Raw genomic sequence first — 24,786 nt, 5'->3', positions numbered from 1 at the left:
ATTCTTCAATCCGCCAATCCGTCAAATACCGTGCAACCGCAATTTGTCAATCCGCTAATCCACAAATCCACCATTTAGTTTGTAATTTTACTCTCAAACCATCTGAACCGCACTGCGCACACCTCTACCCGTTGTTATCTCGTTGTCCCCTCTCGACGCTACCATCATCCATTTTTCTCTCTCTTCAAACAAAAATATCTTTCTCTCTCTCTTTTCAAACACATATCTGTCTACACTCTGCGTGTGGTAGGTCACCGACTAAAGGTGAGTTGCGATGGTGGTAGTTTCTAGGTGATAAGAGGCACGATGGTGGTAGTTCATTGGGGTTTGAAAGCGCAATGGTAGTGGTTGCGAAGTAGTGGGTCATTGAGGATAGTCGCTATAATGATGGTGGTTACAGGGTGGTGAAGGAAGTAATCAAACTAGTAAGGTAGCAAAGCGACAGGGTTAGAAAGAGGGAGGGGTTCACCAATGGCTGGTGTTGATAGTAGTAGCGGCTTGTGTGTATTGAGGGATTTAAGGTTTTTTCCCAAAAGGCAACCTAGTTGAGGGGCATGCTGCTAATAAAAATATACAACGTAATGGTTTGAACTGAGAGTAAGAGTGGTATGCAGATAGAATTTATGGAGAAGTATTTTGTGAATGACAACACATGGCTAAGGTGATACCGAAGTATCAGTTGAGGTGCTACGTGGCCTAGTCACGTTGCCAAGATGATTTCGATTAGGCCGAGGTTATCTGCAAGGCTACCGGAATCTAAGATAAGCAAATAAGGAACAAGAGTCCTAGAACATGGGGGGTCTCAATCTAGATAAAAATAAGTCTCAAGAAGAGTTTATCTCTATCTAGCTGAAGGACCTGGATAAGCATTGAACCTGAGTCCACTGAAGCTAGGCTTTTAAAGGGATCAGGTCAGTATTGACTATAAAAACAGGGCATTCCCGTAGGTCTCAGGTATGTGTAACATACTGTGAGCGGTAAATTGTGAGTTTAAGTACTTATTTGATATATTTAAGAGATTACTGACTTGATCATCGGAGTGCCCCCAGATGGACGAACCACCGCCAGATTCTCATCTTCTTGTGCATGTTGTTGAGCTTAATCTATTCTGCCGGTGCTCTCCAGCTAAATTCCCCGTTTGGTTGTGTGGTCAGAAATCTACACCCATAATTTGGTGTCGTTTGTGAGAACTTAAGGAGAATAGATGGCCAATAACAGACAGAGAGTGAGAGTGGTGAGCATGCAGATCCCAACTTCGAGGAAGAAAACCGTAATGAAAGAGCGCAGGATCCGAATCCTAGGGAGAACGACGTCGGCAAAGAGAGTAACGCCTCAAAGAAAGCTGGCCGAGATGAGTATTACAACGAAAGCGACCTCCAGGTATGGAAGGATAGATGCTTGAGGAGGGACAGCAAGATAAAAGGGATGGCAAACAAGTTGGCAGACCTATAAATCGGTTGTCAACTTCATGATGCAAAACAACGTAATGCAACCACCATTCCCGTTGTAGGACACGCCGGTATCAGTTACCAAGAATGATGCCCAGAAACGGGAGCAAAAAACAATCCCAGTAGTCCCACAGCATGGCAAGGAAAAGGAGTCTCACGTCGGCATATCGGGTGAGCAAAGTAAGTGAGAAGCAAGTTGCAAAAGACACCCTGAACCAAGGGGACCTATGCCAAAGAACCTCGGCATATCCAGGGAAAGAGCCTTTACTTTGATACAGTGAACGAAGAGAAGTCTAAGAGGACGCACAATGACGCCGGGAGCAGCGCGCCAAAAAGGCTTAAATCTGTCGATAGGCAAGCTACTGGCTGAATGAATGAGGACTTGAGAGACTACCTGTAGAGGAAGCGACACAACGCCGAGATCACATCTCCCATCATGCCGAGGACGCCATTTTCGGTGGAGTTGGATGCATTTGAGGCCCTAAAGAGGTTCCACATGCCGAGGTTCCAAATATACGACGGTAAATCCGATCCGAACTTTCATGTTGGTTTATATTTGAATTCAATGGCTCTGTAGAGTGGGAACAAGCAGTTGTTGTGCAAGGTATTCCCCTCATCCTTTAGGGAGATAGTATCTAATTGGTTTCATAAGTTACCGAAAGGAACTATGAAGAGGTAGGAAGGTCTGGCCGAGATGTTTGTGGCCAGGTTTGTTACAAACAAGTTGCAACCACTAAGGATAGACTCCTTACTGGCTTTGAACATTAGCGAAGGTGAAAGTCTTAGGAATTACGCCAAGAGGTATTATGAGATGTTCAACCGAATTCCTACTTGCAACTAGGAGTTGGCGGTCGTGTCTTTTAAGAACAGTCTGGATGACGAATGCCCTCTTCGGAAATCGCTGACAAAAACTCTCCCAAAAAGTATAGAGGAGCTCTTGGCACGAATCGAGAAATATGCCAAGGCAGAAAAGGACACGCAAGGAACGAAGACACCAAAGTAAGAGAAGAAAAACGGCTCGCCAAAGCGAGGCCGAGATAATTCTAGTTAAACGGGCAGGAGACAGGGTTGAGGGCTGCACAGGCAGTCACCACTCTATTCAGAATCCCAATCTACAAAGTTCTTGAAAGGATCAGGAACCAGCCGTGTTACAAAACGCTGGAGAAGATCCCTCGCGAGTTTATGGGAAGGAACCTTGGGAAGCATTGTGTTTACTATAATGAGGAGGGACACTTGACTTAAGGTTATAGGGCTCTAAAGACTTACTTGGAGGATCTAGCCAGACACGGTCACCTAAGAGACCTAATAGATGAGGCCAGGACAAGGGAAGAGCATGCAAGGCTTTCCCAAGCACCAGCAGCACCTCCTCCACCACCGCCACTGCAGCAAATACATGGACCTGGGGTGATCAATGTGATTCATTCGAAGGTCAATGAAAGTGATGTACGTAAGGAGACTCAGAGAGTGAGGCACCTGCAGCACGTGTATCAGGTCTAGCAGAAGAAGCCTAAGTCAAGTGAGTACCAAGGACCAATGGTTTCTTTTATTGAGTTAGACCTAAATATGGTGCAACATCTACACAACGATGCCCTGGTAATAACACTGAAGATTAGAGATTGTCAAGTGAGATGCATACTGGTTGATCAAGGCAGTTCTTGTGACATCATGTATATTAGATGTTACAAGGAGCTTGGCCTTTATCCAAATGATTTGGAACAATCCAACAGCCCGATGGTTAGATTCAATGGAACACAGACATGGCCTCTTGGAGCCACGAATTTAGAGTTGCAGGCAGGCACCAAGAAGGTAAACATGGAGTTTACAGTAATTGATACCCCCTCCTCTTACAATGTTATTTTGGGTAGACTGTGGTTACACGCAATAAGGGTTGTTCCCTCAACGCTGTACTAGCATCCATATAACGATGCCCTGGTAATAACATTGAAGATTGGAGAGTGTGAGGTGAGACACATACTGGTTGATCAATGCAATTCTTGTGACATCATGTATGTTAGATGTTACAAGGAGCTTGGCCTTCACCCAGATGATCTGGGACAATCCAATAGCCCGATGGTTGGATTCAATGGAATGCCGGCGTGGCCTTTAGGAGCTACGAATTTAGAGATGCATGCAGGCACCAAGAAGGTAAACACGGAGTTTATAGTAATTGACACTCTCTCCCCTTATAATGTTATTTTGGAAAGACCGTGATTGTACGCAATGAGGGTTGTTCCCTCAACGCTACACTAACTGTTGCGATTCCCAACTGAACATAGGATTGAGAAGGTCAGAGAGGATCAAGTGTAGGCAAAAAATTGCACCATGGTAGCAATGAAGTCCACCTACAATGTGCAAGAAGCAGAGACAATAGAACTTGAAGACAAAGACATAGAGGTCCTAGATGATGTCGGCAAGGAACAAGCCGACAAGAGTAAGGAAGCTTTGAAGAAGATTTTGGTCCAAGAAGATAATATAGAGCGCTTCTTTCTCCTCGGCTCAGGCTTGGCCGAGGAGAAGGAAAGAGAATTAGAGACTTTCTTGCGAGCAAACATAGAAGTGTTTGCTTGGACGCTCTATGAGATGCTAAGCATCGACCCCAAGGTCACTTGCTATAGGCTCAATGTAGACAGGTTGGCAAAACCTGTTATCCAGCGAGTGAGGAGCCTGACATTAGTATATGTGGAAGTAGTTGAGAAAGAAGTGGACAAGCTGTTGGAAACCAAGCCCATTCGGGAGGTGAATTACCCAACCTGGCTATTGTAGACACTCCATTTTTGATGGTCCTTATGTATTGGACGTCATCTCTTGCACACCCAATGATGATTTTATATGCTTGTCAAGTGCTCGAAGTCCTCAGTGGAATGTCACAGCTTTAAGCCTTTCAAACCCTACACCCCTGTTGCCTTTGTTTTGGACTCAAACCCAGTGATCTTCAAGCCCGCAACCCCTGGTGCCCTGCCGGCCATTGCTTTGGGCTACCGGCCATCATTTCTGGTTGTCGGCCAATGATATGGCTTGCCGGCCACCAGTGATAGTCTGCCGGCCACCAATGCTTTTGTAGATATTTTGTGACAGCTGTGCCACCTATTTGCACAGATACTTACATCTGCTCCCACGTGTATGGTTGGATATTTATGAGGGAAATTCAGGTTTTCTATATATAGATGACCTCCCTCTCATTTTTGAAGGTTAGAAAAATTTTGGAGCAAAATTTTTCCTCTCTCTCTTTCAAATTTCTCAACCCTTACTTACATATCCTTCATATTTGCCTACACACTCTTGACCAAACCTTTTTATCTTTGAGCTGAGGTATCTTTGAGTCTTGCTTGAGCTCTTGAGGGTATGTTTGCCTTGGTTTATTGGTTGGAAGTGATCTCATCTTCAAGAGATATAAGGCTTTGCCTCTTTACTTATTGTATCTACTCTTTCCCTTACTGTTTTCCAACTATTTTTGGGCTATAAAAACTCAGTATTTTTTGGCTGAAACTTGGGTTGGTTCACCCTTCTTTACACGTTGCTCGCAAAGCCTTTACCCTTGTGTTTCCCACCTTTGCACTATCTTTTTTTGAGCTTTTAAACACTGATTTTTAGAGTTATTTTAGTGGCTAAAATCATGGTTTGAAGTCCAAAATTGAAGGGGATAGCCTCCCCTCCTTTTGTTTTTCTTACTAGCCTAGCATGATCCATGTTTTAGTTTATTAATCTAGCTATTTTTGTCTTAATTCCAGCATGTGTTTAGAACTGTTTTAGGACTGTCTTTAAGTGTTTGTTGCATTTGAGCTTTGCTTTGCATGCTTGTAGTGTAATTGCCCTAATGAGTTTGGTGTTTTAGGCCTTAGACATTATCTTGTTTGAGTTGATTGCATTTATTTATGTCCATACTTGTGATCACTCTTAATCACCTTTGCAACCTCCCTCCTTTCTTGGCTTTTGTTTTGATTTGAAAGTAGTTTCAAATTACTTGTGTGTTTAAGCATGAGATTGAAATGTCATGTTTAATGGTTTAATCCCTTTGTGAGTTCATTACTAACGGTATGATGTCTCTTTCATGCCTAAAGCAACTCTTGGTTTAAGCCCTCTTTCCATTAGAGGACTTAACTTCACCTTTTGGACTCAACTGATTAAAGAATGGATGGTAATCTAAAATGGAGTAATAAAATTGAGGCTAGAAATTATGCAAGATAATAACTTGTTTGAGTTCAATCGAACGTTAATTGAACCCTTGAGTCTTGAGTCGTTTCATACTCATTAGTGACGAAAATGGTTCAAGATTCATTGTCAACTACTTCCCTTGATCTTTCATGATAAGGAAGTGGTTTTGAGAGTCTTGTTTTATTGCATTTATTGAACTTGCACACTTTGGTTCATGGGCCATCATGCAATGAAATTATATAGATTGATAGTTTGTGAACCAAGTTTACTATTCCTTTGAGCTGCTTGATGATAATGAGGGGTAAACTGTGTAAACAAACCCTTTAGAATGCACTATCTCTGCTCTATTTGCTCTCTGTTGCAATAGAGAAGTTCTGGGATCAATGGCCAACAGGCCCTCTGCCGGTCACCAGTGCAAAATCAAGCAGTGTTCTTCTGAAGCAGAACAGAGTTAGTCTAGAGTTGGAAATCAGTGCATGTGTTATACTATGCAACAAAAGCATTCAGCAACAGAAACGGTGACATTTTCGAATGGAAACCGTATTTATGCATGAGCCTTCCATTGAGCCTTGGGATCCGTGTTGTAACAATATTAGCATTGTGCTTAAAATAGTGATTTTGTAAGTAATTAGTTAGAATGGCCAATTTGTCTCGTGTTGTAATTATTTAAATTAGCTAGATTAGTTAATTAATTTGATAATAATTAGTTAAACAGTTTAGCTAATTTAATTTGTTTTGTAATAATTAGCTTAGCTTTAATTAGTTAGCTAATTAGTTAGTTCATTCGTGCCTTCTTGTGTGAGGGCGCAATGTTGCAATAATGTGTATGTCTTCCAACCCCACATTTTCTCCTTTTTATTTACTATCTTATGATAGTTAGTTTAGGGTATCATGTTTTGTTTAACATATTTCATGATTTGCATCTACTTGTATTGCATGCACCAAAGCTCGACGCATCATTCTAACTTGCATTGTTAGTTAAACATTATTTGAATACGTGCGACTGTATGCTATCAAATTACTTCATTTGCCATATTATTAGCCGATCCTAGTAAATTGCATATCGCATGTGTTGCATTAATCATATTGCATAGTTAGGAATTGTGCATTTTTCTAACTAGTTTCTTTTTTGGCTTGGAGTACTAAGTAAGCCTTTACTCGTTTTAGCATATCGCATGTTGATGTTGCCATGTCTAGCATGCTTGCCATGAGGCTAATTGCTTAAATGTTATAACTATCTGAATGCCTGTGGATGAAGGCTAATTGCTTGAATTGGAATAATTTGAGTAATGCTTATATGCGATCACTTTTTCAAGTGGTACATATTCAAAATAATTTTCAAAAAACAAACATGAATCAAATGTTCAAATTCTTGCAAAGTTTATACTTGAGTGTGTACGCATCACATAGTAATGTAAGCCTAACAAATCGAAATAAGAGTATATAATGTACATAAGATTCATATCATGATTAGTAGAGACCGATCTTTGATCAGGTGAGCGGGGGTGCTCAATTCATGACTTTTCCCTCTCGTACCTAAATTCTCGAGCCGAGACAATCTTGGCGATGACGGACACGTGGCCTTTGACACGAGTCGTGGGTTTCCTAAATTTTTCAAAAATATTTAGGTGGCGACTTTGTATTTGGCAAAGCAATCCATTTTTGGCAATTTGAATCAAAATCGATTTTCCAAAAAGATTTGTTAGATTGGGACTCTTTGGTGATTATCTATTTCACATTGCACTTGTGAGATCAGATTCAGAACCGTGGGAGTCCGATACTGTAGGGCTTATCATCTTCCGAAAGGGGGCACGAAAAGTCAAGCTACAGCTATCCAACACAGTAGTTGTGAAAAAGAAAAACGACAAGTAGAGGGTCTGCTTGTACTTCACTAGCCTGAATAAGGCTTGCCCCAAGGACAGTTTTTCACTGCCCAAAATTGATCAGTTAGTAGATGCCACGTCAGGGCATGGGAGGATGAGTTTCTTGGATGCATACAGAGGGTACCACCAGATAACAATGTATGTCCCGGATGAAGAGAATATGGCATTTATCACCCCAAAAGGACTCTATTATTACAGAGTAATGCCTTTCAAGTTAAAAAATGCAGGAGCAACCTACCAGCTGTTAGTGACCAAGATGTTTAAGCATCTATTAGAAAGACAATAGAGGTCTACATTGATGACATGGTCGTGAAGACCAAAGGACCTAGGAACCATCTGGCCGACTTGAAGGTAGTCTTTGACATCCTAAGAAAATATTAGCTCCGACTCAGTGCTTTGAAATGTGCATTTGGAGTCGGGTCTGGTAAATTCCTGGAATACTTGGTCACCAGGAGGGACATAGAAGCAAACCCAGATTAGATCAAGGCTATCCTAGATTTTAAAAGCCCGACATCAGCCAAGCAGGTTCAGATTTTGCCGGCAAGGCAGCAGCCTTGAATAGATTTATCAGCCGAAGTTTTGATAAATGCAAGTCATTTTTTCAATTGTTAAAGAAGGCCACAGATTTCTTGTGGACAGAAAAGTACGAAGTCACCTTAGTTGACTTGAAAAGGTACCTGATAACGGCTCCAGTTCTATCAAATCCAATACCTAAAGAAGAATTGTTCCTATACTTGGCAGTTTCAGACCACAAAGTAAGTGCGGTGGTAATTCGAGAAGAGGAAGGAGAGCAAAAGGTAGTATACTATGTGAGTAAAACCCTAGCAAGTGCAGAAACCAAGTACTTGCCCTTGGAAAAGTTGACACTAGTCCTGGTGATGGCTTCTAAAAAGCTAAATCACTACTTCTAAGCCCACAAGATTGTGGTGCTGACTGAGCATCCCCTGAAGTCCCTGTTGTAGTATGGAGATCTGACAAGTAGAATAGCCAGATGGGTAGTGGTGCTGGGCCAATACGACTTAGAGTTCAGGCCTAGAACAACAATCAAGGGCCAAGTGCTAGCCGACTTTGTGGCCAAGTTCACTCTTGGCGCAATCCCAAGGCGGGCTCCGTTAAACCATGGCTTAGGATGTTTAGGAGAGTAGAAAGAGACCCAATTGGGGCCAAAGGAACCCACTCCAGCAAAACAAAAGAATGAGGAGAAACCAAAACCCTGCGACATATACATCGGCGATTCCTTCTACCTGTTTGTTGATGGAAGTTCAACCGGTCAGGGAGCGGGGCAGGAGTGGTGTTGATATCGCCAGACGAGCGAATGGTTGAGTAATCTATTCGTTTGGGATTCAAAGCCTCAAACAATGAAGCAGAGTATGAGGCGCTAATTGCAAGACTGAAATTAGCAGTAGCCAGGGAAGCTGATGAGGTGGTAATCTTCTGTGACTCCCAACTTATTGTGAATCAAGCAACGGGCGAGTACACAGCCCGAGATGAAAGGATGATAGTTTATGTCCAAGAGGTTGTCAGGCTGCTCACACTATTCCAGGATTGCCAGCTACAGTAGGTTAGCTAGAATGACAACAGTCATGCCGATGCCTTGGCAAACCTAGCTAGTGCAATGAAATCAGGTGAGACAAGGACAATAATAGTTGATTATTTGTCAGGCCCAAGTCTAAAGCCTCTGATAACGGAGTACGAAACAATGTGCATAGAAATGGGTCCTAGCTAGATGGACGCCATCGTTATGTTCCTCAAAGAAGACAGACTGCCAGACGACCAAAAAGAGGCACACAAAACCAGGTTGAAGTTGGCCAGGTTCTGCCTGTCAACAGAAGGCCATCTATACAAAAGATCCTTCACTGGACCTCTACTCCGGTGTGTGCATCCCTCTCAAGTAGAGGATTTTTTTATATGAGATCCATGAAGGGATTTGTGGAAGCTATGTAGGGGGCAGGTCACTTGCCCATAGAGCCATATCTTGGGGATACTGGTAGCCATACATGCAAAAGGATGCTGAAACCTATGTTAGGAAGTGTGAGAAGTGTCAGAGGTTTGCACCTTTGATACATCAGATAGCAGCAAATGTAAACTTAGTATCCAATCCTTGGCCATTTTCCCAGTGGGGCATGGACCTGGTGGGAACACTGCCCTAGACAACTGAACAGAGAAGGTTCTTGCTAGTAGCCACAAACTACTTTACAAAGTGGGTAAAGGTTGAACCTCTTGCGAAGATTCGAGATATTGATGTGAAAAACTTTATCTGGAAAAACATAATAACTAGGTTCGGGATCCCAAGGGCCATCATAGCAGACAATGGCATTCAGTTTGACAGTAAGTTGATTAAGAGCTTTTGTGCAAAATACAAGATTAAGAACTATTACTCTACTCCTAGTTTCTCCCAGAGTAATGGTCAGGCAGAAGTATCTAACAAGACCATCTTGGATGGGATCAGAAGAGGCTAGAAGCAACCAAGGGCAAATGGGTGGAGGAATTACTGGGGAGTTCTCTTTTGTCATGGCATATGGCACCGAAGGAGTCATTCCATTAGACATCGGCATCCCTGGAATCAGAACCCAAGGAGTGGAGAATAGGACCAACGAGGCATTCTTGGCCCGAGATCTGGACCTGTTGGACGAAAAAAGGGAGAGAGCAACAATTTGGCTGGGGGCATACCAACAGCAGCTTGCTAGGGCTTACAACAAGAATGTTAACCCAAGGGAGTTCAAGGTTGGGGACCTCGTCCTTAGAAAAGTCGTCGACAATAAGAAGGATCTCAGGGAGGGCAAGCTTGGCCCAAACTGGGAAGGGCCTTACCAAATCATCTCGGTCACCTGCAATGGAGCATATCGGCTAGAAGACACTGATGGCAAGGAGTTGTCAAGACCCTGGAACACTTACAATTTGAAGTTTTTCTATCATTAGTTTTTGTTTTTATAGAGATTTATGTAATTAGCCGAAGTTTTAATAGAACCCTAGCTTATGCGATAGGACTAAGAAAGTCTTATGATGATGTTCCCATAATGAACATGACGAATAACTTACCATATGGTAGAGTTGAATTAAGTTTGCGATATTTCCGAATAAAACATGACAAATAACTTAGACTTATTATATGGTAGAGTGGAATTAACACTTGCCATATGGTAAATTTGAACTAAGTTTGTGATGTTTCTGAATGAAACATGATGAATAACTTAGACTCGCCATATGGTAGAGCTAAATTAACACTTGCCACATGGTAGAGTTGAACTAAGTTTGATCTAGTCGGATTAACGAAGACACTGAGGTAGAAAACCTCGGCTAGGATTTGTTTGAATTAGACTTTGGCAAAAAAAAAGAAAAAAAAAGAGAAGAGATGCATGCTTAATGTGAACATAAGTAGTACTTAGGTTCACATTATGGGGCAAAGAGAAGAAATGAGGAATAAGCTTGACACTTGTTAAAAAATTTTACAACAATTTACAAGTTGGAGTCAACCGAGGTAACCAAATCAGGGGATACCCGAGGTATTTGTTACTTGAGATAACCAACCAGGATGTCAAGCTTGGAGGGGTTGGAAGGATAAAGTTTTAAAAGACAGCAAGTAGTAGTAAGGAAGCAATACTTGTTGAAATTCAAAGAATTTTTGTAAAGTGCTCGTTGGCCGAGATCACAACAAAAGGTGAACTCCGAAGTAAGTGGGTCCGAGATAACCATTTAAGGGGCGCACCTGAAGAGATACATGTCAGATATGTTCCAACCCAAAGTGATTACACAGCTAAGGAATACTTGAAAAAATTGCTAAAATATTCCAAGTGTGGAAACATGCAAGATACAGTAGCAGTGAAGCAAGCATACAAAAACTTAGAGAAAAAGAAGCATGCATTCAAGGAGGAAACTTGTTCAATTACAAAGCAGAGGCCACATTGGCCAAAATAAAATTGTCATTGTTAAAATTGCCAAAAAGTTGCAACTGTTTAAGAAAAAAGTACATGTAAAGAGAAAATCCTAAGTACTGGAAACACTGGCGTTAACTTCGGATTACTCAACCTCGGCTATTGCCATTGTGTCGGCCTCGGTTGGTAGAGCTCCCATTTTCTCGGCCGCTATCTCGGCATCAATCTCAAGAAGGGTCTGGTTCAGACTTTTCTTGGCAGAAGCAATCTTGGCCTCAGATGCGGCTTTCTCAGCAGAGATATTTTTTAGGACCTCAACCTCTTCTTTATCCTAAGTCAAGTCTAGGACTTGCTTATTCAGAGTGGGAGACTTGGCCCCAGCAGATTCTTCAGCATCGATTTCAGCCTCGGTTTTTTTTCCCCCCTCAGCCTTATTCTCATATTGGCTTGGAGGAAGAGGAAATGGTATGACAAGTCGGCTAGCATCCCAATGAGGCGAGTCGTCCGGGATGACCAACTCCTTCAAAGCAGCCATCTAGCCAAGGGTGTAACCCTTGTTACACACCTGACTGACTCGCTTCTTATAGGCATCACGGACATCAGCTACCCCTTCGGCATATGCCTTCTCATCAGACGTTTTGATTTCAGCTACTTTTATGGCAAGCGTTGTTTGGAGCTCAACTAGGCCCGAGCCTTTTTCTCCTTAGCCTCCTTTACTTCAGCCTTAACGACCTCAGCAACATTTTCAGCCACTTCAGCACGGCCCTCGGCTTTGTTTTGGGCCACTTTGGTAGCCTTAGCCTGATCCAACAGACCTCGGATGCGAGCCTCGGCCTGGTTTAGCAAAGAAATGAGCTTGGTTGCCTCTTTTATCTTGTCAGTCAACTCCTTCTTGAACGCCTCGGCCTTAATTGCAAATGAGTGACCTTGCTGAATGGCCTGCAAAGATAGAAAGGAATGAAGATTTTTGTTAAAGTACAAAACCCAGAATTGAAATTAAACGAAAAGAAACAAAGTGTACAAACTTACCAAAACACAGTGCTGCATCATTAGCGCATAATTCTTATACTCAGCTAGCTCGGCCATTCAGTTGATATTGGCCAGCAAAAAAACGATGGTAGAGATGACGGCACCAACTTTTACATCATTGAGAGCACTGTCCCCGGCAAGCAAAGGTCGGTCTCCGACCATAAGTTCTGGGGCCTAGGGCTTGTCAGTACGAAAACGCCAAGTTGGTCTTCACCCTCCAACCTTGGCCTCTTTGATGAGGCGCCCCGGAGGATCCTTCCTTGGCGGGCCTCTCCTCGGCTTTGGCTGAACGTTTTTTGATTTCGGCCAACTTTGAAATTGGCATTGTGTCCTCTGATTTGACTTCGGTGGCGATGGCTTTAGCCTTAGCCCTTTTTACCCTCTTTGCCTTGGGCTTTGGTTGGGATTGGGATGGGGAGGAAGAATTAATTGATACCATGCCTGGGATATCGGTGAAGAGATCATCTGGAACAATTTTTGTTCGGCCCATGCCGTCGGAGGTAGCAGCAACAATTACTCTGGGACAGAAATGAATTGTTGGTTGTGCAATTGGAGGGTTGGATGGGTCTGTGGCCGAGAAAATAGGACCTCGGTGTCTGCGGTTGCGAGTTCTGCCGACAAGGGCGTTAGAAAGAGCTCGGTGTTGGCGCTGGCGCTGGGCTAGAGGTGTGATGTCCTAAAATTTGAGGACATCAATTTAAGATTTAAAACTTAAAATCAATTTTCTTAATTAAGAACTCCTCATCAATGTTGCCACTAAGTTTACCATCATTCATTAATTAACAACACAGAAATTAAAAGTTCTTAAATTACAACTCCAATAAAACTTAAGACTTAGTCTTTGTACATGAAAGAAAGACACAAATACAAAAAAGAAAACTAGAAAAAAATTCAGAAAAAGGGTTCATGGAACTTAGGCACACTTCAAGCTAACTAAGGTTGAATGTCGTCTTCCAAGACCTCGGTGTTTCCTTTGGTTTCTTCGGTACCTAACATAAAACGCCAGGACAACGGGAATGTCAATGAGCGACGAGCTCAATAAGATGCTACAACCTGAAAATACCTACTCAAATACAATACTCACAGTTAATGAATAATGTGTAGTAATAGAGTAACAAGCAGCGTTTAATAAACATAACATGAATGCTATCAGTTGAAATAATAACAATAGATAACAAAAACAATGGCAAGCAGAAGCAGTAATTCATCATAAGGAAAATGTCAATTTTTCTTTTAAATTCACATAAGTTTAGTTTATCAGGTAAGTTTAAGTAACTCCCCGCAGAGCACTATTTCTATTCAATCGCTAAACAATGAACACGGGAAATTCTGACTCCTCCTTGGTCAAATATTCAAATGTTACTTGCTATAACTACCAATGATGCCCACGCACCAGGGTTACGTACCCCGAGTCGTGACATCATGGTCTGCCCCAAGGAAACGGTCTATGTTGTGATACCCATACCACCAACTTTATATTGCCTATACCGATTAGAGCCGAAATACCTTCTCTTGCCATGTTAGGGTTCGCAACTCACTTGCACAGGACTCTAAATCGGGCTCACCCTATCACTTTTAAACTTTAATACATCTGTTCAATTTCGTGTTTCTTTACTTTGTCGAATTCACATTTTGATGCATGTACGAGTTTTAGTTTGCAAACCGTAGTGACATAAGGTTTATATAGTACAACATAATCACGTATGGCAACAAAAATAAATATTATAGAATGTCATAGGAGTCATCACAAAATTTCAACGAATTCCTCATACTTTTTCTTTTCAATACTATAGACTAAAAATAATGAAACCCATATCAAACAAAATTCAATTATTATAATATTTTGACTGGTGCTAGTTTATTGAGTTAGGAAAATATTTCGCGAGAATACCAGGGCTAAAAACTATTTTAAAATGGAGAAATAAAATTTGGAAGAACACTGGTTTCTGGGACAGTGAGTTACAGTTTGAAAAATAAAACGGACATCAAACGGTGTCAAAAAGAGGTATGGTCAGAACGGATTGCTAGATATTTGAGTTTAGAACATATTTTCAGAAGAGTTTGAAGTCTGAAAACTAATGAAAGATGGTCAAATAAGTTTTCTAAGAAAATAGGACAGATTCTGTCGTATTTTAGTAAAACTACAATTTCTCCTTTTAGGCTTATCCATTTTTTGTGAAATTGGCGACAAATGAAAGATAACTCTTATATCTCCCAAGTGGTCGTGCAGAAAAATACCATTTGTAGAGCAAATGGGACCTGTTTGAAGTCACTGTTTCTGTTGTGTTGTGAACAACACTTAGGACAAATATTTATTTTGGTAAGAAAATGGTGTCTAATGATTTTATAAAAATTTACACGTATATAGAACACCTATATACACTCCCGGTACCAACATATTTTTGATTTACCTCCGATAAAATTTGAAACAGTGAAGAAAATATAAGTTTCGAGTAAAAATGAACCAACCTTATCTCATTTTGCTCTCATGCAAGATTATTTCAAACAATGAAGAATATTTGAACACATAAGAAGATAAAATTAGTAGCTAAACCATCTAATCTATCCTTGTAAAAAGGAATAGAAATCATATAATCATGAAATTATTATTCTATCAAAATATAAACATGCATTGAGATATTCTTGCTATGTGTGTATTAACAATGCACACTTTTGCATATTTTTAATATACAGATTCAGTAAAAAAAATGTCTAAGGGAGGATAAAGGTTGAGTATTCTTACCTCAAGAGTTTTTATAAACTATTCTCAAAATTAGTTTTGAAATGGTGACCACCAAGCACCCTCTCCTCTTCCTCTCTTTTTCTTTTATTTTCTACTCTTTCTCTATTTTTTTCTCTTTGCTCAGCCGTGAGTATAGAAATGAAAGGGCTAAATAGTGTTCTTATTTGTAGGAGTTTGGATGCCTATTTTTATTTTATTTTATTTTCATTTTTATTTTTATCTTTTTTTTTCCTCTTAACTTGGGAAATATTACCTACAAGGCAGGCATGGGGTATGTTTCTATGCATGCCTTGACAACAACCTCATTGGGAAGAAAATGTAGCCGAAATGCTCTGCCATAATCTAAATTTTGATTATATATATATAATCAATATTTATATATAACCTATTCACTAGATGTTTTGTTCCTTACTATCCTTTGACTAACTTAGTTATTATCTGTTTAACTCATTTAGTTTTTCACAATTGTATTTAAATACAGAAATTTAATTACAGAAACCAAACCAAATCAAACCAAACCAAACCAAGCCTTAAGAAAGATAAATAAATTTATTTAAAGGAATTTAATATTGGTATTAATCATGATGCTATTAACATTATAATTTAATAATCACTATTAATTGACTTAATATTGTTATTAACAAACTAATTAGTTGTCCAAAAACTCAGGTTCTTACAGGAGGAATCAACTGCGGTGCAGAAGTGGACGGATGTTCTGCTGGATCAGATGTGGAGGCTTGGTTTGGCCTTGGTGATAAAGCAGCCAGTGGAGTTGTGGTAGATGGAGGAGTCTGACTTCTTTGGGGGACGTCAGGCAAAGGGCTCCGGTACATCGGGATGTAGTTTAGAAGGATTGGAGCCTTGCGGACTTTAATCGGTAATCTGAGAAAGCGAACCAAGTCCTTGCTTGGTATGTATGTCTGTCGAAAGTTCTTTTCTAGCTGTGGAAGGACTGCAAAAACAAGAAAAGAACATTAGAACCAGTTAACAGAAAGATTGTTGGATGGTAGAAAAGGGACTTTGGGGAGGGACTAAGTCCTTACCCTTGTCATCCCTAAAAACTTCGCGGCGCAAGGGGAAAAGTTGGAGCTCATCATCTGGCGCGAACTCCCAATTGCCCGAGACAATCAAGTAGTCGTTTGCCGCACCTTTATTTGAGTTTAGAATGTTGACTATCAACTTGTATTGTATAGATCTCGGCTTGAGGTAATATGTGTAGCCAGTGTTGGTCTTGAGGCCACACATAGCATAGCAGTACTGGATGTCGGATAGGGTTATTCTGGCATTTTGCCTACGTGCCAGCTCGGCAATGCCATTGATAATCCTAAAGGAGTTAATTGCCAATTGTATAGGATTGAGTTTGTAGTAGTGGGGGACTTTCCGAAGAGAATGTCGAGGGGAAATCTAACTCCGCCCTCAATAATGGACACTACGGAAAAGGGCATGTAGTCCTTCCCAAGCATGATGGGGTCATCATCCCTAGCCAACCGAAGTTGAACGTCAGCTGGGATGGAGAACTATTGCATGAAGTATTCTGGTTTGGCCGGGGTGTCTACCTTCCACCTAAACATACCCATGATCTCGGCATAAAGTGTTTTGTGATGGATTTCCAAGAAAAGACACTGGCAGGGCTTTTAGAACCTCAGCTAGACCCTAAACAGGCACTAGGGCAAGGATTTTTGAAGATCTAAGGGGAAATTCGTTTATGTTTTTCTAAGAAACAGAGCTCTAGAGCAAAACCCAAACCTAGAACTACGGAAACAAGAAACAGATGCAAGAATCTGGAAAATAAACAAGCAAGAAAAATAGAAAACAAACATGATTCAGAATCAAATAGAATCAGAGGTGAGCAAGATTCAAGAATGGAAAGTAGCTAAAATGCAGAAAGCACAGAGACAAGCAAAAATACATTCGTAAACATCTAGGTGACGGTGTGTGAAACAGTGGTGTGCAATCAAGAACACAATCAAAGCAAAAGTGATTCAAGATCCAGACACACATACATATTTAATGACATCACATGGATAAGTACAGCATAGGCTTGTGGCAAAATCGAAGAAAGAAACATTTTGAAGATTGAAATTGAAAAAGAAGAAATTAAAGACTTAGGGGCCGAGAAAATGAACCCCGGAGTAGGTGTTTTCGAAATCTAACGACCACAATGATCAAAGCAGAACAATGACTGCTTCACCGGAGGTAATGAGCGGAGCACAGTTACAAAGCTTTGAACGATTGACAATGGCGGAATGTAGAGAGAAAAGGTCTAAGCGTAGAGAGAGGTTGGGATTGCAAAAGTGAAGAGACGAAGAGAGAAGAGAGAGAGTTTTGTCAAAAATATGAAGAGGCAGCAAAGCGTAATGAAGACCTTGGGTGGCGTGCCTATCAGGTGGCATAGGCAGAATCTACGTGACTTGATGGCGCGTGTTAGGTACGAGCCAATAACTGAGGGACACATGGAGAAAATGGTTGAAAAGACAGTGCGTGACAGCTCGTGCACAATTTGAACTCTTGAAATTCTTGAAATAATGAGGCCATGACCTCGACCATAGGAGCGATCTCGGTTGAGATGCTTAAAGAACTGGATTCTTAGTTCTTGATCCTTGAGAAAGTGGACAGTTGAGTCCTAGTTATATGAAGCCAATGCGTGATGATCTCGGTCAAAGAGAGAAATGAATTTTTAGCCGTGTCTACAAACGATGTGTCTTCTATCACTTTAGGTTGTCGAGGTAATAGAACCTAGGGGGCAGTTGTGGGGACGTATTTTGTAAATGATAGCATGTGGCTAAGGTGATGCCGAAGTATAAGTTGAGGTGCCACGTTGCCTGGTCACGTTGCCGAGATGATATCGGCTAGGACGAAGTTATCTGTGAGGATACCGAAATTTTAGATAAGTAGATAAGGGACAAGAGTCCTAAAACAGGGGGGATCTCAGTCTAGATAAAGATAAGAGTCAAGAAGAGTTTATCTCTATCTAGCTGAAGGACCTGGATAAGCATTGAGCCTGAGTCCATTGAAGCTAGGCTTCTAAAGGGATCAGGTCAGTACTAGCTATAAAAGTAGGGCACCCACGTGGGTCTCAGGTATGTGTAACATACTGTGAGCAGTAAATGGCGAGTTTAAGTACTTTTTTGATATCTTTAAGAGGTTACTGATTTAATCGTCGGAGTGCCCCTATGTGGATAAACCACCGTCGGATTCTCATCTTCTTATGCAGGTTGTTGAACTTAATCTATTTTACCAGTACTCTCCAACTAAGTTTCCCGTTTGGTTATGTGGTTGGAAATCTACATCCACAGAATTATTCTTTTATTTTGAGTAAATCACACGATTGGTCTCTCTAGTTTGAGTGAAATTTCACTCTAGTTTTTCATCGTTTTAATTTGAATGATTTGGTTATTACATTTTCAATTTTATTACAATATAATCCCTCTGTCATGAAATATTAACATTTTGAATTGAATTTTTTTTTTTTAAATAATCACATGCAAAACTAACTTTGTTTATGTACTACTGTAGGCAAGATTTGGTGGGGTTCGATCAAACTGTTTTCGAATATGTTTGGGACTTTCTTTGTTTTTTTTGACATCAAACTCCTCTCTATAGATGCTGGTTACCCAAATGTATCTATACTAAATTATATAGATTATGATGGTTTTTTATACCAAAATGAATATAAATTTAGAAGGAGAATATTCTATAACGTGAGGGATAGATAAAATGACCCAAAATTTCAATGGTGCCAAAATTTAATTAGAACTATTTAGATGTAGTGTTAATTATTGTTGATGATTAGAGAAATGTTCTAGTGACAAGTTTAGATGTCTTGACTTGGATTTAATCAAACGAAGGGAATACTAGGTGAGCATTATGTATATAATTAGGTGCACTCGTGTGAAATAAGATACCCATAACATGTTACATAAATTATTGAAAATAACTATGGTAACGCATTTTATAAAAATATTTATTGTGTTCAAAACAATTATACACAACCTTTAGTTATGATGCCAAAATGATGGCCAATCGACGGCTAAAACACTTTATACAAAATAGTGAAGGGTGGAAATTGTTTGAGGTGATGAATGGTGTTTCCAATTTTACGAGTACGGAGTTTGCACGAGTGACACATGACAGGACTCTCATGGTGAGTGTTTCTATTTGTAGTAGTATTTGGATGACAATTGAATGTATATGCTTAAGAAAAGAGAGAAAATAAGACGACGAAGAAGAGAGAAAGAGGCTGTGACAGAGAATATTACTATAATTTTTAATATCATCGTCATTACTATTATTTTATCTATTCTTGATTTTAAAGAGATTTATGAAACTTGCCAAAAACAAACACACTAATGAGTTCTGAAAGCAATGCATCATCAACAAGCTTAATCAACATTTTGAGTATGTCACTATTCTTATAGACATCTGATCAACACTCAATTCTCATCCATTCAAGAGATCACATAAAGCATTCATATTCATAAAGGAAATTTAAGCATCTTTCGGGTACAACAAAGTCTAGCAACAATATCAGCTCTGTTCTTATTTTGTACATTAAATCTGAACTATCAAGATCATTACAACATGACCCTTCTCCACCTTATAGATGGAAAGTTACTACATTTAGACACAAGCCAGATGACTTCATACCGGGATTCTCTCAGTGAAACTCTGAAAGAAGTCATTTCTTGAAGAACAATTATGCAACAATTGGGTATGATGCACAAGTTGCAACACCTGCAATTGATTTTTTTAGTATTAGTCATTTAATCTAAAGCATTCAAGCGTAGGATTTTGACTATATAGCATATTTCAGCTTCATTACTACATTCAGCAATTTATGAAGTCAAATCACACACAAGATGCCAATGCAAAAACCATTAGGCATGGCCGATCCTAGCACGTCCGTTTGTTAAAGAGGGATGGAGCAAAATTAGAGAAGGAACTTACCACACATGTTTTTCCCCATCTCCATTTTGAAGTAGCCATTATCGCCCCAGTCTCCTCCCCACGAGTTCTTAATAAGCCAGTATGGGATACCATTTTCAACTCCATACCCAACAGCAAGAACAGCATGGTTCACATCCTGCCATATATTAGAAGTGAATGTCAGAGAAACACTTTGGCATCATAAGAGTGTATAGATAATCCTTGGTGGGGGAATTCATTAGCATTCTGTATCCATTACAAAAGAGGAAATATACAAGTTTCTTGATGACGCATTACTTTTGGAACTTATTAGCGTTTGGTCTTTTTGGCAAGTCTAATAAATCTCTGTTACAATCGAGAATAGATAAAATAATAATGACAATGACATTAAAAATTATACTGAATCTCTTCTCTCTTTTTTGTTTTTTTTTTTTCGGAAGTTGAAGCTCCTAGTAGAAGGCCATCCAAGGGAAATATACTACGATTTTGGTGGCTTCATCTACAAAAGCTTCAACATTCGAAAAAATATATCAATTTGAGGCATTTTCATTCAATTTATCATCCAAATAATACTGCGTACTTCAAATTAAACGCTCACCATTGGAGTCTTGCCACATGTGTCACTGGTGTAAACTCCATCCTTGTACGATCGGAAGCCATCCACCACCTGAAATGCCACACTCACTGGCCGGACAAATGCTACAGCATGCTTTAGTTCATCTTCAGCACCCTGTAAATATTTTTAAAAGTCAGCTCAACTGGGGCATTCAAGTTGCTATCAAATTCCCACAATATTTCTGTTGTCTGAATCTAATAGAATGTGAATTCAGTTCCACATTTTTTCTGTGTAGCAAACCAAGAATAATTGATGATAAGGTCAATAAATCAAACTTTACTGATTAGTTTAGCTCAGGAACTGAGCACAGTTGGGTTTACAGAGGTTGGTGCAGTTAGAATTGGCAAGCCATAATAGTCATAATTGGCTTGGTTAGGATCCACACAGAGCCGGTCCTAAGATTTTTGAGGCCCTATGCAAAAATCTGAAATAAGGCCTCCATACAAAAGTTTATAATAGTTTTTGGGTAAAATGGAAATTAGTCACTTTATTTTTTTTTATTTGCTAATACCCAAACAAAGTTTGCTTGCATATATAATCACTAAATTTACGTACTAAAATTTATTTATATAGTTTAACATATGAAAAAAGCATTACAAAAACTCAAAAAGACAAAACCTAGTCTTCTTGTTTTATAGTTTAGCAAAATTCAGTTTCTCACAAGAAAAAAAATCCCAAACAAAATCTAAAGATATAATATGAAATAAAAATTAAACCACCTATGGCAAAGTATCACTGATTTCTCGTATTTTTAGATATAAAAGTACTAATCAACCTTACATAATCCTGCTTATCTACTACATAGTTAATTTGTTTAATCTTTCTAGTACATAAAATTGTGAACTTAGAATAAGTTGGAATGAATAAATAAAATTATTTAAGGCCTCTTAAATTTTGTTAAAATTGGGGACCCAAGGCGGGCAGTGCTGGCCTACCATCAGGGCTGGCTCTAGATCCACGTTTGCGTGTTAGAACAAAATATACCAAGGTATCAAGCCTAATCTGGTATGGATAGAGTTCTGTCAACTCTACCCACAGCAAGACGAAATGTTTACTGTTTTAAAGTTGAAGAAAAATAGCCCGTAAATCTTACCAGGGTAATGTTGACAGAGTCAAGAACTTGGACACCAACATTTTCAAAAGAAAATTTGCAAGCGCCGTCTTTTGCAGTGTAAGGGTATGCTTCCTCCGTGTCAAGACCCCCATTGTATTTGATATACTCAAAGGCTTGGGATGGCAACCCACCATTGCAGCCAAAGTTATTAAAAGCTCCTGCACAATCCACAAGCTGCTGTTCTGATAGAGAGATTGCCCTTCCAAATGCCTGCTTGTAAGCTGCCTCCAGAGCCCCTGTGGTGCTAAAAAAGAGAACATAGGCGGGTTACTACAAACATGATAATGATTTCAATTCAGTGTTCTCATTTCACAAAAAATTACATATTCTGATCTTATTTCCAACCTGAAAGTCCAGCAAGATCCGCAGTGGCCTTGATCTTTGACTGGGCTGACTATTCCTGTCACTCTCCAGTCTTTCTATAATACAGAAACAGAACATAAGATGTTTCATATGTTGGAAAACTAATTCATGTATACAAAGCAAGAGACAAATTTTAATTTTTACTGGCAGATGGTTAAGAGTTCCTGCAAATAATATTCTTATATAGACAATATAAATCAATACCAAGTCAATAATGGCAAGGTCTTTACGTCTGGTTCAAAGTTTGCTCTCACATACATGCACCCACATCATTGTATTAAGAAGTTCACTTCAGTACTAACAAAAGCAAGGTCATTTAAGTAGTTTCAATGGTATGTATTATGAAATGATGTGCATTCCTGGCAGAACTATGATAGATCAACTTCATAGATTGTTAGATTGCATCTCAAATCACAAGGCTTCCATGGTTTTTTTTGGTAGCAAGATTCAACGCATGCAAACAAAATTTCATATTGAAAGCACCAGGTACCATAATCAAAACATCCCAAAAAATCTCCCCAAAAAAAGAGTACCGAATTAGGAAGAACTTCATCAGTGAGCTTGTGATTTCCCCTTGTGGTGGCAGAACAGTTTTGAGCAGCTCCCAACCTATGTTTGCGGAACTCTTCCCAGGTCCAATCGGAAAAGTCTGTTTCACAAAATGTACAGAATCAACAAACAAAGTAGAACCACAACTAGTAACATTAGCACTAATATCATTTCAATGTAAAGTAACAAGCTGGTATGAAATAACATATCACACTTACATGTAAGTATGTGTATTAAGTATGTATTCTTCAAAATAAGCTATGAAATATGAACTAAATCCATGCGAAATATCAACCCATATGATATGTTTTAACTGCCAAAAGTATACGGAACATAAACAAAGGGCTCAATTAAACCAATTTGGAAAGTTAGCGGACTTATTTGAACACAAACTTAGATTAGGAACTTAATCGGGAAAAAAAAACAAAAAACACAAAATTTGTTCTGACATAATTTACACTATTTATATTTCTTTCTTAATACAAAGCTGGGCACTTATCAAACAAATCCATAAGATGGAGTGAGATCGCCCCACTCAACTATCAAATGGATTAAAAAAAAAATTTGCAATATTGTTAAATTAGAAAATTCAGTAAATTTCCATCAGTCAAAGCACAAAATTTCATGCCCAAAAAAAATAAAAAAATAAAAATTAATAACATGATTTCAGCCGAATTTAATATTAGATGACAATAGTGTAGCTGAACTGAGCTAGATGATATTAGTGATGTAACAAACAGTTAGTTAAGAAATCAGTTATGCCAGCTGGATAGATTGCATGGTTAGTTAGACATGTATCTTTCAATTTGAGTTTGTTAGAGTGTTATATCAGATTCAAGGTAATGAAATCTGTTCTTGTTCTCTCTCTAATCTTCATCATATTGTCTTCTTTCATATTTTCTTCAATTTTCTCAGATACAGTAGTATATCGAGAAATTTCAACCAATCAAATGGAGAATTCTCATCCTCAAGCTTATCAGATATGATGAATTCGAATTCGTGTTAACAACAGGATAGATATAGATATACAGATCCATATGCGTATGTGTGTAAATTGACTTACGATTGACACCAAGAGTGTAGGAAAGTTTCTTTTTGTTGTGCGATTTGATGAGCTTCAAGTTCTCCGAGAAAATCGAGAACCGTAGCTTCATTTCTTCGGGAGTCTCGTACCTCTTTCCATACCTGAAAAGTTTCAGAGTTGGTCGTCAGAGGAGATAGAAAATAAATCAGCCGTGTGATCTTGATCAGACGGCGAGGGAGAGAGGAGAAGGAAGAAGAAGGCTCAACCTGTGGGCGAATCGAGCAAAGGAGAGGGCGTGACGACAGTGGCCGATGACTTTGAGAACGGAGGTCTCTAAGTCGCGAAGAAGAGCGTCCGATACGACTGTCCTGATCGGATTCTCGTCGGAAAAAGTGGTCGCCGATGATGCGCCAGCGACGACGGCGATGAGGAGCAGGATGAGGGAGATGGAGGTGGAAGAAGCCATGTGATTCTCTTCCTCTCTCTCCGAAGTCTGTGGGGGCTGGGCTGAGTGACGAAGAAAGGAAGATGATTGGGTTTTATTGAAGGAGATTCCGTGACTAGGTTGGCCTATAGAAAAAAAAGACTTCGACATTATTTGGCAAGGGTGCAGCTTGCCTACAGTGCGCGATCAGATTGGACAGTGATGTTCGGCTTATGCGGGTTTATCACGGGTCTCGTTTTAGTAATTTGAACTGTTCAATATATAGAACATGTTGAGTAATATATTTTTATAAAAAATCACATTGATTGAATATCGATAACTATATGATCAAATCAATTTTATATAATAAAAAAAGCGACAAACAAATTAATGGTAGACAAAAAACTGATATAATGAGATAGTTATCGATATTCGATTAATATAATTTTTTACAAGAATATAGTACTCGATGAGTTTTACATATTAACGATTCGAATTATCAAAACAGAACCTTTTGTGAACCCCATGAACCGAATAGTATCATCCAAACCAATCTCGAATTTGAGGCAAGCTGCTCCCATTTGGCAAAGTTGCATTAGTTTGACAATAACATTAAAAAAATTAGACTAGAATCTTGCATTTT

The 24,786-nt window shown here is 39.5% G+C and overlaps 1 protein-coding gene across 1 annotated transcript; it reads right to left on the bottom strand.

Annotated features, from left to right (window-relative positions):
- Positions 1 to 19,570: 19,570 nt before the first annotated feature.
- Positions 19,571 to 24,352, bottom strand: LOC114310924 (pro-cathepsin H). The gene is made up of 8 exons (XM_028257021.2): positions 23,986 to 24,352; positions 23,759 to 23,880; positions 22,680 to 22,795; positions 22,129 to 22,202; positions 21,763 to 22,027; positions 20,652 to 20,783; positions 20,075 to 20,210; positions 19,571 to 19,861 (listed from the first exon to the last, which is right to left on the bottom strand). The coding sequence occupies exons 1-8, from the start codon at positions 24,312 to 24,314 to the stop codon at positions 19,824 to 19,826; spliced, it is 1,212 nt and encodes a 403-aa protein (XP_028112822.2). The 5' UTR covers positions 24,315 to 24,352; the 3' UTR covers positions 19,571 to 19,823.
- Between the last annotated feature and the right edge of the window lie 434 nt (positions 24,353 to 24,786).

Source organism: Camellia sinensis, chromosome 4, assembly GCF_055761805.1.
Source record: "Camellia sinensis isolate YWXY chromosome 4, ASM5576180v1, whole genome shotgun sequence".
Classification (NCBI taxonomy): Eukaryota; Viridiplantae; Streptophyta; class Magnoliopsida; order Ericales; family Theaceae; genus Camellia; species Camellia sinensis.
This window is presented reverse-complemented; position numbering and strand designations above follow the sequence as displayed.